At 49.1% G+C, this 20,438-nt stretch overlaps 1 protein-coding gene and 1 long non-coding RNA gene across 5 annotated transcripts in view; one reads left to right on the top strand and one right to left on the bottom strand.

The window, feature by feature from the left end:
- The window catches only part of MAPKAPK2 (MAPK activated protein kinase 2), a 44,689-nt gene extending 36,996 nt beyond the window's left edge, over positions 1–7,693 (bottom strand). For both annotated transcript variants that reach the window (XM_053909098.1, XM_019421467.2), the window contains exon 1: positions 7,187–7,693. In XM_053909098.1, the coding sequence (XP_053765073.1) occupies positions 7,187–7,471 (285 nt within the window). In that variant the 5' untranslated portion in view covers positions 7,472–7,693. The remainder of the gene's footprint in view (positions 1–7,186) is intronic.
- Positions 6,257–20,438, top strand: part of LOC109255580 (uncharacterized) — a 31,368-nt gene continuing 17,186 nt past the window's right edge. Inside the window, exons 1-3 of one of the 3 annotated variants that reach the window (XR_008424606.1) lie at positions 6,257–6,460; positions 14,522–14,617; positions 14,717–15,023. This is a non-coding gene — a long non-coding RNA (uncharacterized LOC109255580). Of the gene's footprint in view, positions 6,461–14,521; positions 14,618–14,716; positions 15,024–20,438 lie in introns of those variants that run through there. The other 2 variants (XR_008424605.1, XR_002075307.2) reach the window with 2 other exon arrangements.

The raw sequence follows: 20,438 nt of genomic DNA, 5'->3' as shown, positions 1-20,438 counted from the left end.
CAGAAGAAGAATCAGTGGAGAGAAGCCAAGCAGAGAGAAGGCATCAGCCATACAGCTCCCTTTGTCACCCACAACTTGTCTGAGACAGAAAAGGCTTCGAGTGGTGGCCACATAGCTTCCGCCTTCGGTCACCACTCCTCACCTTCCAGATGAGTGCTGGATGGACACGGGCCATGGAGATGCCTGGAAACGTCCCTCAAGAGTAAGATGCCCTTTCATATAACCTTTGGGACGGCTCATGTTCCTAGCAGAATAAACACACAGCTTGGCCCGTCTTGGAGGGAACATGAGTTACTGATGGGGGTTGACCTTGGGGCATGTCCCAGCCTCTCCCACCTGCCAGCCAGCACACAGTGATGTTTACTGGATCAGGAAATAAAGCCCCCCAAAGGGCACTGCCAGAGGTTCATCCCCCTTTCCACTGTGTTTCTTCTTCCTGGATCCAGCCACATACGATGGCCTAGAGCACAGGACTCCATGGTCTGAAGCTCCAGGGCTAAAACGACTGTTTTAGCATTTAGTGAGCAGGAAGAAGAAGAAAGAGAACAGACCTCACCAGGCATCCCTCTCTCCTCCTGCTTCCTTAGACTTCTGATTTCCAGTCTTACCCAGCCCTAGGGGGTTGCTGAGTGGTACCTGGATGCAAATCCTAATTTCCTCGTCAGCTTTAGAAATCAGTCTCCAGCTCTCATCCCAGGACAGTCCCCAGCCCATACCGTATCTTTGGGTGAATTACAAGAAGGCACCCATGTGGATGGACCCAGCCACAAGCCAACGCGAAGGCTGACTAGCGAGCGGTAGGTTAGACTGCAGCCCTCACTTCCTCCCTCAGCTGGTGCCCCTGTGCAGGGCCCAGCCCGCACAACCGATCACAGCGGCCACGTCTGGCCCCACACCTCAAGTGGGGAAGAAGTTGCAGACAGGGAACACAAAAGAATTCCGCATCTCCGCCTGGAGACACTGCTACACTAAGATTCTTCTAACTTCAAGGCAAGAACAGATTCACATCCCACTGAGTTATCTGGCCCATCCTCTCTGCCGAGGCGCGAGGTGCAACACTTTCCACGTCTTCACACAAAAGAAGTGACGGTTGGTCAGGGAGGACTGTTAATTAACTGGGCACAGGCTACCCTGGAGCCATCAAGGCCACACCAGGGGCATCCACTCTGGCTCAGACGCTGCTGATGGTCAGACACGGGGCTGGTCAGCAAGCCATCCGGCCAGCTCTTGGCCTCTTGCCCCCGGCACAGCCTTCCGCTACCCACCAATGCCAGTGCTCAGGAGCAATGGGTAGCCTGACCTCTGCCATGGGCACCCAAACCTGGAAAATTTAACTGACCTACTGCAGGACACATGCCCAGTTAGCAGGGCATATAGCCTGGACCCCATGTTTGGCTTTCCCATCCAACACATAACAAATAATAACAGGCTCTTCTCTAAAAATATGCATCTGTATACATCTTAAAATACAAAATATCAGTATTCCTCTCAAGCCCAGAGAGGGTACAAAGTCTGATGTGGGTCACATACCTGGTTTACATCAAGCCGCCCAGTGGCGTGGCCCCTTCTCTTTACCAATGTCCCCATTTATGAGGTGACCTACGTAGGAAGACCTAGTGCCAAGAGCTCAGTTTTGTGCTGCCAGGTCTCTACTCCCAGCGCTACTCCCTCTAGCAACCAAAAAACCAAAGAAACCCAGACTCAGAGCAGGTCCCGGGGAACTGTGTCCCTGATGCTGATGCCAGGTAAGGCCTTGGACAGACTACTGAACCCCTCCGGACGGGCCTAGCCTCCCGCTCTGGTGGGATGGAAGGAGTCAAGAAAGATGCCGGGGAGTGTCAGCAGTAAGGTGCAATGATGTGTGGGTCTCTGTACCACCGGGCCTTAAACCATTACCAAGAGCACCTGCAGCCCCTTGGAACACAGCAGACACCAACCGTGCCCTGCCCGCCCACCTCCCTCTTGGACCCTGAAGCACCGCTGCAGACCAGGGAAGAGAGGAGAAAAGAGACCCCACATGACTTTGAAGGGCCTGCAGCAGAAGAGAGGACCTCAAACCAGTAGGGAAGAGTCCTGACTCAGAACACGCGAGGGCCTCTTGGGAACCGTGGAAGGGACTCAAATGCAGACGCCAGTGCCCTGTCCTTCCCCGCCTGTGGCTGACATTCCTCCTGGCAAGGCCGCCAAACATCCCTGGGATTTGCGGGTGACAGGAGTTTTGGCCCCTCCTCCAACCCCAGGATCTGGGCAGTGATCAAGTCTGCAGTCCTGAATCTTGGCTCCTCCAGGTCTCTCCCTGGATCCCTGCACCTGTTTCTTAAGGGAATCATCAACGGATGATGGGCCAACTCCTCTGGGCCCAAGCAGTCAAAACATCTTAATCATGAGTACCAGTGCCTTCATCCTCCTGAAAAGGAGCCCCTTCAATTCCCAGGCACCCACTGATATCTGGTCTCAAGGCCTGGGGGCTGCTCTTCCTTCCACTTCCATCAGCTACTGACCCCAGATCTTAGCTGGAGATTATTTTCAACTCCATCAAAGCCCAGAATTTACAAGTGAAAAAGGACCATGAGCCGACCCAACTTTGATCCTGCCTCAGTGGACACCAAGAGCCCTGGTGCAGTAAACAGGGACCAAGGCCCCAAGACGGGGAGGGCATCTCTGCAACCAGAAACTAGAACCTCCTAGCCCAAACCTCAGTGATCTGTCACCCTGTTTTACAACAGCCTGTTCATTTACTTCACGCCCCTCAAGTACTTTGAAACTGGCTTTTAACACAAAACTAGGTCAGAGTCAATTCTGAGCCACTAGCCCTATATGCTCCCTGCCAACCTGATTTCCGCTCAGAGCCAGGGTCACCATCCCCTCCGGACAGATCTACTCATACCTCAGAGGCCCAGCAATGAGCCATCCATGGCTCCCTGGGTCCTCCCAGATTTCCCTTCTAAAGCTCTTCTGTTCCCAATCACATGATTTAACCTCCAGACCAGTGAAGGCTAGTAGAACCTTCTACAAGGATGAATATATTCTTCTGCACTATTCAGTTCAGCAGCCATTAACCACGTGCAGGCTACTGAACGTTTGCAATGTGGCTAGCAACTGATTTTTAATTTGATTTAGCTTAATTAATTTTAACTTCAATAGCCATGCATGGGTATTGGCTGCCATACTGGAGCGTGCAAACCAAGTTTGTTAATTTTGCCTTCTCCAAATCGGTTTCTTGGCCCCCTAAATGTTAAGGCACTTTATAGGTCTGTCTCCTCCACACAAGTAAGCATACGATAGGATGCTCAGCAAACTGTTAACTACCTGTAACCTCAATGGATATGAAAGAGGCTGATTTATTAGTCAAAGAAACTTTCCTCACCGTGTGATTCCATCCAGAGAACCCCATCTTGGGACACTGCCCCTCATGCAGCCACACTACCTATCTTGCTTCCCGCTCCCCGGGAGGTATACAGGATGATGTGAGCTGGAGAGGACGATGCCTGTACTTTGGGGCTGTGGGAGATCTGGTGGTTCCCTCTAACAGTGTTCAGACCAACCATGGGCAGTTCCGATGATCTCCCCCTCAGAACAACAAAGGAAGCCACACCGCAGTGACACGAGGTGACCTGGGGAAGGAGGACCACCGGAGAAAGGAAAGGAGAAGACATCACAGGACCTTGTTTTCTCTAATCCACGCAATGGAAAGATAAACAGAGATAAGGGAGGACAACATTCTATATTTTGTAAAGCAATAATGTGCTTCACCTAATCAGAGTCACACAGCAGAGAGGGACAACAGTGCCAGCTTTAATTAAATTTGTTCAGCTAATACCCAAGAGTCACCATGACACGGAGAAGCAGGAAGCAGCTGAGGAACCCCACGGGGAATACAACCAACCATTACACAAGTGGATTGGGACCAGGCGTCTGTATCAAAGAAATAGTTAATAGAATTCCCATGTTCTTATACAAAAAATAATACGTTAGATTTATATCAAACACGCCCTAAAAAGGGAGGGGGTGGTATACAAAAATTATTTTTAAAAAGCTTGTTAACCATATTTAAAACTCATGGAGCTGCTGAGTTGGTATGTAAGCTGCCCTTCCAACTTTGGGGGTTATTGCTGGGGAGGTAATACATACCCACCCGGCACCCCCTCGCCACCAGTCAAGGGGGTAAGAGAGTAGCTCCCTAGGCTGGAGCAGCAGCCAATCCCAGGTCCGAGTCTGCTGACGTCACTGCAGTTACAAAGTGGGAAGAGGCCTGAGACAGGGAGTCAGGCATCCTGGGTTCTAATCCTGCCTCTGCCAAGCGCGTGGCTATACTACCTCAAGCAAGTCTTTGCTCTGGGCCTTGGTTTTCGCAAATCTGCATGACGAGGGGGGGTAGATGCGATGACCTCTGAAGTCCCTTCCGACTCTGATGAAGTATGGGTATGACTCAGAACTTAGCAACAGCAGCCAGGAGAGATGGTGAGGTAAGGTCACAGCACGCACTAAAAGCACTGAAATGTTAGCTCTCTGAGGTGCAGGGAGAGAAGCAGCAAGGTGGCTTGGGGCTGCTGTTTTTTTTTTTTTTTTTTGGAAAGCACTGATTTCACTTAAGAGGGTTAAGAGGTCACCAGACCACAGAGTGAGCAGGGCATCTGGGCATCTGCCACCTCCCATTAACTCTCAGAGCTGAGAAACATCAGAGGTCAGAACCCCCATCCGAGGCCCTGCTCCAGCCCCACAGCTTCTGCCCCGAATCCCCAGGAATGGCCTAACGCTGTGTGGAGAGTGGAGATCCGATCCCTTTTTCCTCAGGCACCTACCGATGGGGCAATCCGTCCTAGCCCGCAGCATCTACCTCCCCTTGCTTCATAGTCAAAACGCTCCTGGTTTTGAAAATCATTTCACCACTCGGCACCGAAGGTTAATTTCACCAAGATTCAAGATCTAGAAATCTCTTTGGTGTGTGTCTCAGACAGGATTCACTGGGCCAGATTCCCCCTACAAGCTGTAATTATGTCTTAGCCAATATTTGGACATGGAAGTGCTGTTGACACTATCAGTCTCTGAATGTCTCATACCTTCTTTCTTCCTCTATTATTAAGTTTTTACATAAAGATGTGTGGGAATCTGCAATTTAACAGTTGAGCCAACTTACAAGATCTGGGAGCAGACTGCCTGTCAAAACAGACTGACTTCAATCTGCACCCACTTCCCACCCGAGAGGGATAAATTATGAGTGTTATTTAAAATGCTGCGGGATTTTTCCTTTCAAAACTAAAGCGGGGGGACATATCCAAATCTCTCTCCTATTAATTACAATCGCAGAAATCTGAATTACAAAAGAAATCTGAATTGCCACCCTAAAACATTTTAGAGTGGAGTTTTATGTGTCATTAAATAGAATAAAAAGAGGTTGAGAGCTTTTGTTCTCAAGTCTTTATGCAATATTCCAACTATCCAGGGGAATGAATGAACAGCCTTCGTCCCCAAACTGCTGATGGGTGAGGGCAGATGGCCTCTCGGAGGGATAGAAAACTCTCTCAGAAAGGGCGTCTGTCGCTTCCTCACCCGTACAAGTTAACTGTGGTCAAACAGCACTCGCTCAATTCCATTCCCCAAGGTCAGTGACACATTTAAACCACAGCTCCTACTCCGTGTCCCCAGTTGATTGTATGGGGAAAGGGGTCTAAGTCACAACAGCTAAAAGCCCACAGCAACAGCTTAGAGTAGAAACCAAAGAAATCTGACAGTGTTGGGACTAGCTGAAAGCTGTCCCCCAAGAGGATGAAAGCAGCAGGAAAATGATTTTAGAGGCCTGAAAATCTGGAAATTGCACATGGAATGCAAAGTGCCAGCCTTTTATTACATCGGATTATATATCCCAACAGTTCCGCCTATCACACCTATCTGAGTTGTATTAATAGCTGAAATACAGCTAGCTGAGGAGGGGAGGCATGAGGGGGAAGAGAAAAATATAACACAGGAAGTATTTTTCTCCTCCTCCAATCATTAAGACACCCCAGGGGAAATAGGCGTAATGTCACCTTTAGAGATGTGGTTTGATCTGAAACCTGTCTGAGGGGGAAAACCTTTTTAAGTGACCCTGAACACTGGCTCACGCTGCACTAGGGACCCACCCACCTTATCAGGCCTCCAAGTCCGTTCTGTTTAACTTCTGAACTAGGTATTCTCACTTAACTCCTCATTCCCCAACCCCCCGAAACCACCACACCCCCCCTTAAAAAAAAAAAAAAAAAAAAGAGGTTGGGTTTCCCCGGCTCAAGGAAAACGCTCCGTCGTACTGTCCACCAATCGCCCACGTCCAGGGCTCAAGTGGCCATCCCTGATTTGCGGAATCAGCACCGGGCCAAGCCGTGGTTTAGACACCCGGTGCACAATGATCAATGGAGCTATGGAAACAGCAGACATCGCGCCGGAGCCTGCTGGCCTCCCATCTGGAGCCTCACAGACAGTGAAGGTAGGAGGGGGCCTGCTCTCGGATCAAAACAGTCCCTCCCCCGCGCCCGGGGGGCGGTGTCCCCGCGGAATCTCCAGGCTGGCACCTCCCGGGCCGGCGCGCCCCAAGGCGGCATGGCCGCACTCGGGAGGCCCAGGGAAGTGAAATCACACATTCCGGCTCCCAAATAAGGAGCGAGGCTAAATAAACCTCTGAGATCCGACTTCTCCAAACTAACCGACCAACCAGCTCAATGAGTAATGGGCCTTTTGTGCCCGCAGAAAGAAAGAGAGGAGGGAGGAGAGGATGGGGAACCACAAGCCTCGAAAATCACTTCCTCGAGCCAGGGTGAAATTAGCAGAAGTGGCCCCGAAGCCAACCGTTGCCACTCGGCTGGATCCCGCTCAAACCCCAAAATGGCAGAGTGCTCACGAGTCCTCTCGGGTCCCGCCACTCACACCCGGAGGTGACCGGAAACTCGGTCTGGGCGGCGTGGTCGGCGCGGACCTGACCTTCCCCGCGGCGCGCCCGCCCCCGGCCGCGCACTTGGCTCCCCTCGGGCGCCCGGGACCCACAACCCCGCCGCGGCCGGGACGGACGGTCGCCGGGTTCGGGCAGGGTCCGCGCGATCGCGCCCGGCGACCGTGCGCTTTGGCCGCTCGGAGCGCTGGGGGTCGTCCCCGGGACGCCCCCCCGCCCCCGCCTCCGCCCGTGCCCGTCCTCCCCTCCCCCGGCCCCCGAACCTACTTTTAGGGCGAATTTCTCCTGGGTCCTCTTGTTGAGGATCTGCAAAACTTTCCCGTTGATACCCAGTCCGAGGACCTGGGTGGTGACCTTGTAGTCGTCGATGATGGCGTTCTTCTTGATCTGCAGGCTCGACTTGACGTGGAACTGGGGAAACTGCTGCGGGGGCTGCGGCGGCGGCTGGGTCGGGGGGTGAGGCTGGGCCGGGGCGGGGGGCTGCGGCGGCGGCGGCGGCGGCGGGTTGGGAAACAGCACCGGTGGGGTCTGGCCTTGAGAGTTGGACAGCATGGTGCCCGGAGACGCGGGAGCAGAGGCGGGAGGGCCCGCGGCCGCCCCCTCCTCCGACTCCGGACGGGGTCCCCGCCACCCCCCGCCCGGCGGCGAAGTTTGCTCCGGGCTGGAGCCGGCTTCCCCGCCCCGGCCCGGCTCCAGGCTCGGCGGGTCGCGGGGCTCCGTGGGTCCCGCCGCGCGCCGCTGGCGCCTACCAGCCCTGCTCCCTCCCTCCCACCCTCCCCCCCCCGGGGGCCTGGCGCTCAGGGGACCGCGGGACGGCGGGGGGCCCGGCCCGGGGGGAAGCGGCCGCGCGACAATGTACCCAGCCCGGGGGCCGGCGGCCGCGTCACAGCCTCGTCTGCGTCCGGGGCCGGTCCTTAAAGGGGAGGGTCGGAGGGGCCGGGCTTCGGGAGGCGGGGCGGGGCCAAGGAGGCGTGGTCGTGGGGGCGGGGCTGGCCTTAAAGGGGAGGACGCGAGCCTTCCCGAGTGCGGACGGAGGGTGGCTGGCCGGGGCAGCGGCCTGGGGGCGGGGTCGCTGAAGGGGAGTGGGGGCCGAGACACTCCGGTTCGTGATTGATCGGGGGCAAGCCAAGAGAAGAAGGAGGCGTATGAAAGTAGGCGCATAATTCAGATAGAAAACCCACTTTTCTCCAGTCGTCTGGCTCTTTTAGACGGCAGCAGCCAATCGGAAGAAGGGGTGTATTTTGAAGGAGAGAGGTGACCGACTAGTAAGTGTAAGCGGCGTGAGCATGAATTACAGGGAATTACAGGGGCCCTTCCTCCTAGAAATAGGTGTGAGGCAAATATTAAACATGTTCTTAGGGCGACCATTTTCCTCTGAGTTTTGCATTTCTTTTCTCGTGAATTTGTCACTAAAAGATTTAATCATTGTGTAACTTTGAACAATGTAGCAATTATAACTTTGAACTGTTTCTCATGTAAATTAGCTAAGAAAGGAAACTGCGGGGGGGGGGGGGGGGAAGGATAGACTGACCTTCAGACTTCCTGTGTGACCCTGGGCAAGCCTTTGCACCTCTCCCTCAGTGGGAGGAAAAGCAATACCTTTCTGCAGCGTTGTGGAATTAGATTAGACGGTGAAACAAAAGGAAGGTCTGGATCAGACCAGGGTCTGATTTCTAGCGTGGAAAAGTTAGTCCCTGGGTTACGCCTATTAGGAGAAGTGGGTATTTTTAAGAAACTGAGGTCTAGTCCAGATTAGCGCCATATCTCTGCGGAAGATACCAAGGATCTAGCTGGGCCCATAGTAGCCCAGGTCAGGGGGAGGCGACTGGGGAGGCCCTAACTATAAGCTGCAGGAGGGCCTCTATATGCATTCTGATGGGTGTGGGGGATGATCATCTAATACATCCCTGCTGACCTCCTCCCTGTTCTAAGAACAGTTGAGAAAAAAGACCAGACAGGTGAACACAAAACCTCAGCTAGATTACCCGTAATGCAAAAGTAAGAATCGGGCTTGGGGTACGCCTTGGTGGCTCAGTCCATTAAGCAACTAACTCTTGATTTCGGCTCAGGTCATGCTCTCACAGTTGGGGGGAATCAAACCTCCTGGGCTGAAAGCCTGGACCCTGCTTGGGGTTCTCTCTCTCTCTCTCTCTCTCTCTCTCAAAAAAACTAAATAAAATAAAATGTTAAAAATGGGGCTTGAGCTATAGCCACACATGGCCCCTAATATGTCCCTCCGATACTCCAGAGCCCCCTTGTCCAAGGACACCCAGCATAGGGAGAAAACAATGGGATATCCTGAGGACAGGAGCCCTTGGGACTGAGCCCAGGCAGGGAAGGATTAAGAGGTAGAGCAAAAGGCAGGAGTCTCCCTTCCAGGGAGGGCAGCAGGATTCACTCCCTGGGGCCAGTTCCCCTAACATAAATATTGGCTCTTTTGAAGCAGAGTTCATTTAGTGCACAACTTGACTGTATACAAGAAGCCATGCTCAGCCTTGCAGTTGGTAGATGGTGTTAATCCGTGGAGAAGACAGACCCGTGCAAGCGAACAGCTTGGCCAAAGTGGCACAGACACAGGTCTGGGAGCTGGAGGGATTCACCTGTGGCTGCAGTAGCCGAGGATGCCTGTGGTGAGACAGTTCTCCCAACCCCCTGACTCTTAAAAGACAGACTGTCTAAGGCCACAGAGATTGGAAAACGCCTTGACCTCTCCAGTTTAGTAGTATGGCTATCGCCTCCCCGAGGCACACACCGGAGATGCGAGAGGACTGAGACAAGAAAGGATGCAGAGAAAGGGAGGTGGAAAGCTCCAGCTACTTCGTCTTTTTCTCTGTTGATTGAAGGTCCTCGGTCTGGGGCTGCTCCGCCCTCTGAGTTGTTCTTTTTCTGTCCACAGAGGGTGTCACTAGGGGTGTTCTACTGCTTGTCATGGAGCTTTCACAGCTTCTCCCCACACCACTAGAAGGAAGATAAGGGTCTTTTTTGCCTTTGCAGAGATGGAAAGGCACAGCAGAAAGAAAAGAATTCAGAGACAAGTGCCTGAGTTCAAGTCTGCCCTCGGGTTGAGTTACCCTGAGCAAGCCATTTATCCTCTCTTTGTGTCTGAGCAAATGAGAAAAATAATAACATGGACTTCAGGGCTGAGTGAGAATTTAATGAGATTGTGTTTATGAACACAATGAGAATTTAATGAGATAGTGTTTATGATCATTTCTTCATAAACTAGAAATAATCAGGAAATTCTTCTTCTTCTCCTCCTTCTCCTTCTCCTTCTCCTTCTCCTTCTCCTTCTCCTTCTCCTTCTTCTTTTTATTAAAGCTTTGCTGGCTGGTTCCTGTGCTCTGTGCCCACTGCCGGGAGATCTGTCCCTGATACCAAAGCTGCCTTCCTAACTAGCTGGGGCTCTGGGGAAATGCTGAAGCCCAGTGACCTAGGAATAACAAGACAACTGAAACCCCAGCTGGGGATTCCTCCTGGAGTTAGATGGGCCACGTAGGCCTCAGGGCACACAAGGACAACAAGGACGTGTATGTGTGCGTGTGCACAGAGATCGCATAAACTGCACCCAGTACCCGGAAAACACGCACCTACGTAAACACAAACATATCGGCATGGTGTGCCTGGCATGTAACACAGAATAAATGCCTAACAGATGCGTAATAACCGGGAGTGAGCTTGCCTAAAGGAAGAAGCACTAGGCAAGAGATCTAGTCTAAAGTTCCTTTGCTGACCAAGTAGCCACACAACCTCACTGAAGTCCCTTGCCCTCTCAGTTCCTTCTTTCTCATCTGTGAAATAGTGATAAAACATTTGTCCTGCCTGCCTCACAAAACTACTGTAAGAATAAAATAAACGATTTTCCCTTAGGACGCACAAGTCCGAAGTCCTATTTTTATAATACCAAGCCCTCAGCCACGTGTAATGAACTTCTTAAGCAGTTTTTATGGATGTGTAGAAGCACTTCAAAAGTTAAAGGTCTATGCAGATAGAAAGCACTATTGTTGTCTATTCTTGACATACAGACATATGCCATGTGATACTGTACAATTTAAAGACCTCATTGCATAGAGTCAGATTAATTATAATCCTTGATTCACAACACAGCCCCAGCATTGGATCATTGGTCCAGGTATCTCTGCTTTTATTTGGTTATTCATTATTTTTAACAATGCAAGAGTCTCCTGTGAATCTCCTGCCCAAAATAAAAACGAGGGCTTTGACAATGAAATAACCATACCACCCCACCTCTATTTCCAGCGTCAAAGAGAACCATTATCTAGAATCCCGTGTTCACCATTCCCTTGTTTTCCTCAGTTTTCTCTTGCTTTCCATAATTTTCTTTCATAAGGTATAAGTGTCTGACCTTCATAAAAGAAAAAACTAATAGTGTCTTAAAAGGGAGGTGGGTAAGAATGACATTATTAACAAGATGAGGTTAACATAAAGAAACATCTGGTGATGGGTTTCAAAGTATTCTCCACATTCTCATGGGGATGATGATGATGATGATGATGGTGATGGTAATGGTGATGATTGGGTGCTTACTCTGTGCATCATCTTATTTACATCTCATAAAGATCTGTGGCAGATTGCTAGTTATTTGAGCCAATACCCATTTCCCCCTCTTTAGTAGTAAAGACCTTCCAATGTTTGGCTAAGCACATGACTGTCTGGACTACAAATTACATTTCCCGGCCTCCATTACAGCTGGTTGTGTTCATGAGATGAAGTTCTAGCCAACGACTTGTAAATGGAAGGGTTTGAAAGGTAGAGGTAGTCCTTTTTCTTCTCCTCCTCTTTTCTCTTCCCCGATGGCTGGAATGAAAATTTAATGGCTGGAGCTTGAGCAGCCATCTTGGATCATGAAATAGAGGCCATAGGTTGAGGATGACAGAACGAAAGGATAAAAGCAGCTTATGTCCTGGGGGAAGCAAGCATCCATCATATCAGCCCTAACACACTTACCCAGACTTTTATATAAAAGAGTAATAAATGTCCTTCTTGTTATAGTAACTGATATATCAAGTTTTCTATCACTCCCAAACTTAACTCTTACTTATCCTACCTATTATATAGCCTTATGGGGTATGTACTGTTATCCTCATTTATTTTTTAGGAAAGGAAACTGAGTCCTAGAGAAATTAATAACTTTCCTAGGGTGACAGAGTTAGCCAAGGACAGAACCCAGTTCTTTGTGACCCAAAGTCCATGATCATGGCCCCCAGTCTAAACCCTGAGCAGACATATACCCACAAATCCTTCTTGATGTCAGAAAGATAGTATATGCCATTTCTGGGCAGGAATGGCCCAAAGAGCTATGGGCTATAGTTTCCATTTTCAGATATACTTTAAATCTCCCACATTTCAATTTCCTTCAACCTTCTAGTATAGTTCTATGTTAATTTGCATAGCTCAGTTATATTATGGGATAAATATGACTCCACAGTGAACTCTCTTCTCCAAGCTTCCCCTACCCGGCCTTCACACCGTCAGAGAGTAAACATCTCTTATTTTATTATGCTGTGACATTATGACTGGATGACAGAGGGTAGGGATCTATGGAGGTGAATTTCTTGGAAATTTTCAGATAGCATGCTCTTGATGAGATAGAATCATCCACTGGCTGCTGGATACGCATAGGCACACAGATAAAGTAGACTTTGTATCTAACGCTAGCATGGCAAAAAGCAGAACATTGAAGAAAGGGAGCGTGATTCACAGGAAAAGATCTGTCCACTGAAAACTCACCGTTGGGAAGGAAAATGATTTGGGACCAGGGAGAGATAGGCTAGTAATTCTTTGGTAAAATGAGGGTCTTCAATGTCTTCAAGGATAACAGATACAGAAGAACCATTAGTTACAAAAGTTTCTGAAATCTCTGAAAGTGCTAAGAGCTGGTCCACAGCAAGAAATTCTACCCAAAGCAAATGCTGCCGACAATGCCCTACTTGAGGGCTTCCCAGAAGGGAAGAAATGCTCTGCTCCCCCACCCCCCCGATGCCTTTGTCTGTACCCCAACCTTTGAGGGTTTAATGCCATAGCAGGGAGCAGCTGGACTAGAGGGGAAGAATGGGAATGGAAAGAGAAAGAAGGAAGTACCCAGAGGGGAATGGAAACTTAGCTTCTGCCCACCAAACATAACATGTCTAAAGGGACCACAAATAAGGCTAATCAGGACTACAAGATGCCTAATTATAAATTCTGCACGTTAGTATGGGAAATGGAGGGAAAAGAGGTAAATATTCTACCACATTCAAAACGGCCCAAGGCTGTGGTCCCTGTCCCTGGAGTCAGCCTTGCCCCTTCAAACTACCCTGTATAGAGCATGTCAGTTACAACTCAGATGAGCATTCAGCCTGGAGAGTGAACTGGGGAAGGGAGAAAGGAAAAGGGGACATCCAGGGACACAACCAGAGTGTGTCAACCTAGGAGGTCATTTTATCTTTTCCTGGTAATCTTGTGTCCCCAGGTTTTTGGGGTTTTTTTTGTGTTTTGGTTTTTTTGCTCCCTCCTTCACTTAAGAAAAGTATACAGAGAGGCGCCTGGGTGGCTCATTTGCTTGAGTGTCTGACTCTTGATTTTGGCTCAGGTTAAGATTTCACCGTTCGTGGGATTGAGCTCTGTGTCAGGCTCCACACTGGCAGCTCGGAGCCTGCTTGAGATTCTCTCTCTCTCTGTCTCTTTCTCTCTCTCTCTCTCATCTCTTTCTCTCTCTCAAAAATAAATAAGTAAACATTAAAAAAAAAAAAGAAAAGTAAAGTAAACGGAAATGGGAAGGTAGGAAAGGGGGCGAAGAGGTGTGCCAGCGTGTGTGTGGAATGTCTAGTGGTTTCCTAAGGGTATGGTGATATTAGCTTCACATGAGAAGATAACTTTCAGGCAGTAGAGCATGGGGGAATCAAATTCTGAGTTCAACTCCCATCTCCACCACTTATCACTTGCCATGTTAACCACACCTCAGAACGCACTTTTTATAATGAAGGGGGTGATAATTCCCTAACTTAAATACACGTGAAACATTATGAACTGTTACCCACACATAGTAATTGACCTCTATAAACGTGAGCCGTGATACTGCAGTAGATATTCTCGTGCCAATTATCTCCTTCCATCCTCTCAACAAGGCTGTACGTAGCAGTATTTCTGCCATTTGGATCACGGAAACCACCGAGGCCCAGAAAGGTTAAATACCCGGCCGAAGTCATCGCGCTGGAGTGGGAAGAGCCAGCCTTCGGACTCATGCTGTTCCCACATATGTCAAAGTCTGTGGTCCTAAATGCTCTTGTAAGTGGTCCAGCTAGCTGACACCTGCCAGGCCTCTCTGGGGATGCCATCTCAGCCTGTGTGCATGGTTCAGGAGAAGGAAACACACTCTGCGACCTGCAGTTTACTCTGATTCCAAAGATTCTCCCTCTAGGAGAGGTAAAGGCATTGAGTAAAGTCAATGAAGCATTAATGAGTTTGGGATCCTAGCACGTATAAGCTTTTGAGGGAGGACCGAAATATGTGAGATATATGTAGTACATATACTATGTTTTGTTTTGGTTTTGCTCATTTCACGACAGAGGTAGGAGCTAATTTTTTCCCCACCTATCTTCTTAGGCTATGAAAGCTGTAGTACTGTGGAGACGAAAAGGACATATGGCAATCACCCATTTGTCTCCTTCCTCCGAAGACCACAACTATAGCACCATATAGGTAGGTAGGTGTGTGACCCTAAAAACTTCACACTCCCAGGACTTCCGGTGCCTCATTATAACACGAGGGTAGGTTTTTCCTTTTGCGTGACCCGTGTAGCACATGTTGCAGGCAAGTCCCTGTCACTCCTGGATGCTCACTCACTGATGCTGGCAAGGGTCTCCCCACGGTGCTGGAAAGACAGCTAGAGCCCCGCCCCCCCCCCTCCAGTGGAGCGGCAGGTGCAGAGGAAACTTGGATGTGCTGAAAGAGGTGACTTGGAATGTGGCCCAGCCTGAGACCGACCTGCAGATGCCCCCCCCCACACACACCATCAACTTTGTGCCCGTCTCGTATCAATAAAGATGGACTGGGTGGCACCGATTAGTGCCAAGTACTGTGCTGGGCATGGGGATGCCCTGATGCCCCTGACAGGCCTTGGGTGCCTGGAGAAGAAGTTTTTTATGTATATATATACATATATATATATATATATATATATATATATATACACACACACATATATGTGTGTATGTATATATACACATATATATACACATATATGTGTGTATGTATATATACACATATATATACACATATATGTGTGTATGTATATATACACACATATATATACACATATATGTGTGTATGTATATATACACACATATATACACATATGTGTATGTATATATACATATATATACATATGTGTGTATGTATATATATATACATATATACACACATATGTGTGTATGTATAGATATACATACACACGTGTGTATGTATATATACATATATATACACATATATGTGTGTATGTATATATACATATATATACACATATATGTGTGTATGTATATATACATATATACATATATACACACATATATGTGTGCATATGTATGTGTGTATGTATATATGTATGTGTGTACGTATATATATGTGTATATATATATACGTACACATATACAAATATATATACAAGTATAGTATTTGTTGTTTTGTGACTGGCTTATATACATGTATATATATATATATATACACGTATATGAATATATACACACATACGAATATATATACAAATATAGTATTTGTTCTTTTGTGACTGGCTTATATACATGTATATATATATATACAGACACACACACACACATATGAATATATACACATACCAATATACATACAAATATAGTATTTGTTCTTTTGTGACTGGCTTATTTCCCCGAACATAATGTCTTTGAGATTCAGCCATGTTGTAGCATGTGTCGAATGTTCTTCTTTGTTTAAGGCTCTGTGTATGCATACACCGTTGTATGTATGAACCACCTTTTGTTTATCCGTCCCTCCCTCAGTGGACACCTGTTTGCTTCCACACTTCGGCTGCTGCGAGCACCATGTACAAATGCCTGTTGGAGCCTCTGCGTTCCATGCTTTGGGGTCTATCCCCAGAAGCAGGATTGCTAGATCATATGATGATTCTGTTTCATTCTTTTTAAGAACTGCCTCCTGTGCTGTTTCCATAGCAGCTACATCTTTTACATCCCCGCCAGCTGTGCCAAGAGTTCTTGTGTCTCTCCATTTAACCAACACCCATTACTTTCTAGCGTTGGTTTGGTTGGTTTCAGTTTTGGTAATAGTCACCCTACCAGGTGGCCCTTGAGAGGGTTTAAGTATGGTGCTCCTGAACTCATAAACAAGACAGATTCATCCGGAAAGTCCTCCCCGAGGAGGTGACATCTGACTTAGGCATCTAAAGACGGGCAAGAGTTCTCATGGAAGGGGAGGAGAAAGAGGTAGCACTGAATGATGGAATGGAGAGAAAGAGGACATTGTGTGGCTCGTAGAAGCAACAGGTGGTCGGCATGGGCTGGAATATAGGACGTGTGTGGGAAAGTGTCAAGATGTGAGGTGAGAGGCAGATATAAAGATTAGAAGTTCTACTAAAGCTTTGGACTTGGGCAATAGGGAGCCATCGGTAACATCTGCGCAAGTGCTATGCAAATTTCAACACATTACATGAATGTAAGGATTGAGAATAAAAAGGAGAGAAAGGTTTTTTTCTTTAATTTTTAACGATTATTTGTTTTTGAGAGACAGAGACAGAGCATGAGCAGGAGAGGGGCAGAGAGAGAGGGAGACACAGGATCTGAAGCAGGCTCCAAGCTCTGAGCTGTCAGCACAGAGCCTGACGTGGGGCTCGAACCCACGGACCATGAGATCATGACCAGAGCCGAAGTCAGACATTTAGCCGACTGAGCCACACTGGCGCCCCAAGGAGAGAAATGTTTTTAAAGAAACAAGTTTTAAGACTAATACACAATGCCTGGAAAACTGAGGTGGCTTCTGGCACGTTCAGAGAAGACACTGGGTCCCCAGGGTGCTGGCACTGGCCCACCCCCTCCCTGTGGACCCCCAGGGACCAAGGTAACACAAATGGCCTGCTTGGCTGACCTCTCTGGGTGGAGCCTGGCTCCTGTGGTCCTTTAGATGGGAGACTCCTGGCCTTCCAGACCCGGAGGGATCAGATCACAGGAGCACAGCAGGTACGTCCTTTCTCCTCCTGGACCAATGTGCTCAGCAAAGCCTCTCCTTCCAGTGCAACATTGCAAATCATTCAGGCGCTCGGAAAATCTCAGACCTGAGCAGCCACCCGCCTCTAGCGGCCCTTCTAAGCCTGAAGTCTAAGCTGGATGTCTCACCGTCAAGGGGACAAGGGTCAAGGGACACTTCTCTATAACTTAACATGCAGAAGATTTACCAACTCACAGAATTCTTTTTTTTTTTTTTTTTTTTTTGGAAACTTCAATACATTCACATGGAACAAATGCAAACGCCCAAAAAGATATCTAACAAACTGCCCCCCTCCCGTCCTAAGCCCTCAGCTACCAGTTCTCTGCCCCCCTTTCTTGTGGAGCCCTTTCTAGAGGTCTTTGAGCCAGTCCAACCTTCCACCCAGGAAATAGAACGAGCAGGGACCGTATCTGGCCTCCATTCCTGAGACATCAGATCCTAAACTCCCAAGTCACGCTGTTCAGATGGAAGCTCTGGACCAGCCACCCAAAGTCAGAAGGCCCAGGCAGCTCATGGGCCGGCCCAGCCTCCATTGCAGCCTTCACTCTTGAGTTCCTGGGATCAAGCCATCCTCCTGGGATCGTGAGGCTTCTTCTGGCAACAGTGAGGGAAGTATACGATTCCTCGTGCAGGGTGCGGGGGGGACGGGGAGGCACCCGAGGGTGGGAGTTAGGTACAGGAGTAGGGAAGAGGGTGAGACAAATGCGGACACAGGAGACACGGGGCAGATGTTCCCTGATTGTGAGAGTGAGCCAGGATGCCAGAGCCAGAGTCTGCAGGGCCATTTGGTGTGAAGGATCCCATAGCTCAGAGTACGGCTGCAAGGGTAGCAAAGAGGGACATGTGGGCAGCCTTCCCCTCAACCTTCCCCAGACAGGTCAAGGCCGAGCAGAGGTGCTCCTTCAAGTCACATGGCTGCCTTGATCGGCCACAGGGCTTCCACCCACGTCACTCCCCAGGAATCTGGTTCTTGTTTACCATGAGGAAGTGTGGTTATTACAGAGCCTGGTGGCCCTCCTCCAGCTTCTCCAGAGTGTGTGTGGAGGAGCCCAGGGCCTGGGAAGGGGGAGCCGCTGAGCAGAAAGACCAGCACCCTCCCTGGGGCCCTGCCCCTCCCAGGGCTCCCTCACCAGGACAAGTCAGAGAAGAGCCTATCAGGACGCTGGGGCCTTTTTTGGCTGAGACATCTGGGACCTATCTTCTGCAGAGTTGGGAAGGGAAAGAGCAGGGGAGCAGCAGCAGCAAATGAAGGCAAACAGTCAAGGAACAGGGTCAAGGAACAGGGTCAAGGAACCAGGAAGAATGGGAGTCAGTGTGGCACCACCTATTTTCTGTTAAGAAGAGAAACCCCCCAGAGGGAGTGAAGCCCCCGGAGATTTATGTTTTGCAAACTCTCCATCCCTAGCGACTCACCCAATGCTTGTCACAGAATGTGACACTTACATTCTTCTGGAAGGATGGAATGGAGGGTGGCGCACGAGACAAAATCATGACAGTGGCCCCCATATGCTTTAGTGTCTTCCTGATGGGGTTTCTAAGTGCTTTCCATGTGTTAATCCAATCAATTTCCACAACAACTTTATAGGGTAGGTGTTACTAATATCCTTCCAGGGGTCCGGATGAGGAAACTGAGGCCCAGTGAATCTTAGTGAATTACAGGAAGTACTGGAATGGGGGTTTGAACACAGGAAGCCAGGACTCAACAGTGTCTTCCTAGGCACCACGGTCTCCTGGACAGGGAGCAGGGCCAGCCGGAAGGGGACGATCCGGAGGCAGACAACTGTCGTCACAACTTGGGGTAGAGAGCTCTATCCTGGAGTTTTCTTCTTCTGTCAGTTACCCTGTTGTGGCCTCAGCGCCATCCCAACCCCTGGGTAGGCTTCACTGGGACCTTATTAAATCGTAAGGAGACTACGATGGTTATATTTTTCCCAAAGCAAAATTCCAACACTCTGTTAATCTGGCTCAAGATCTTGGTACAAAAGCCATAAAAAGACATGGGCCCCGGGACTAGCACAAGAGCCCGGCACCCTGCTCGCTCTTTCTCTGTCTTTGCTACCTCTCCTTGATGCATTTTCCGCATCTGTTCCCTCTGTAGTTTTCAGAACGTTGTCCAAATGAGAAGGCGTTTCTGAAACACCAGCTTGGTTCATTTTCTCCCCACACAGCTGTCTCCTCTTTTCTCCACGGGAAGTTGCGCTAACAAGGTAGTATGAAAATCAGGTCATTTTCACTATTTTTCAGAGTTTCCAGAGGCCACGGTGCTGCAAATGGAAATGTCAACGTGGGATAATTACATTGGCCCTGATGCCCTGTTTTCTGACTACCGTTTGTCCACAATCGATTACTGAAAAAGACAAAGGCTGTGAATAATCAGCCAAGCAGATGAAGTGTCAGGTGACCAGGCCAGAAGAGAAAACAGGGCTCCCCTGAAAGGTGAGGGAAGAAAGGCCTCTGGCCCAGGAAATATGTCTGCCGTGGGGACAAATGAAGCGACAGAGAAAGGTGTAAGGCTCAGACCTGGCCTCAGCAGGCCAGGTGTGTACGGATGCACCAGTTACTCACTGGGCTGGTCCTTTTAACATCTTCTGAGAGCCATGGGAAGCTCTCTCTAGGAAATGGGGAAGGAAGTCGTAAGAAAGGCCCCTGAGGATATCACATGAAGGAGGAAGCATGGGCATTAGAATGAGGGTAAAAGATCACAAGTCCTGGAAACTAGTTATTCAGAGACAGTCCTTGTAACACACCCACACACCCACCCCACCCCCCCCCCCCCCACGGGGTTGACAGAGTCTGTGGCCCACAGTTTTCTTTGGCTGGCTTCTTCTCTGCCTTTAAGTCTGGCGGAGGAGATGGGGCTAGGCATTTATCGCTGGATGTTTTAGTCAGTTTCACTTCCTGTTTCTCATGCTGAAAGCATAATAATCATCATAATGATAATAATAATTCTAAGGACTTGCCTCTGCCTCCTATTTATCTAGGGCCTGCCAGAAGTGTGCACATAGGTGGAAGAGGGAGACTACAGCTTATCTACTCCATCAATCAACAGCTGGGAGTGGAGGCAGGCATGGAGGTGAGGGTGGGGGTTAGTAATTAGCAGCGGAAATTATTAAACTCATTTTTTTTTTTCAAGAGGAGGGATCTAAATGGGTTGTTAGCTCCCCAAATGGTTATTCTTACCATAGAGACATTTATAAATCTCTTCTTCCAAGGTCCTCCGGAAATAAATCCTCCCCAAACCTTTCCATTCTCCAATCTGCCCCAGCTAAGG

This window comes from Panthera pardus, unplaced genomic scaffold (assembly GCF_024362965.1).
Source record: "Panthera pardus isolate Hobbes unplaced genomic scaffold, ASM2436296v1 HiC_scaffold_21, whole genome shotgun sequence".
In the NCBI taxonomy this organism is placed as follows: domain Eukaryota; kingdom Metazoa; phylum Chordata; class Mammalia; order Carnivora; family Felidae; genus Panthera; species Panthera pardus.
Note: the sequence above shows the minus strand (reverse complement) of the source record. Positions and strands in the feature narration are given on the sequence as shown.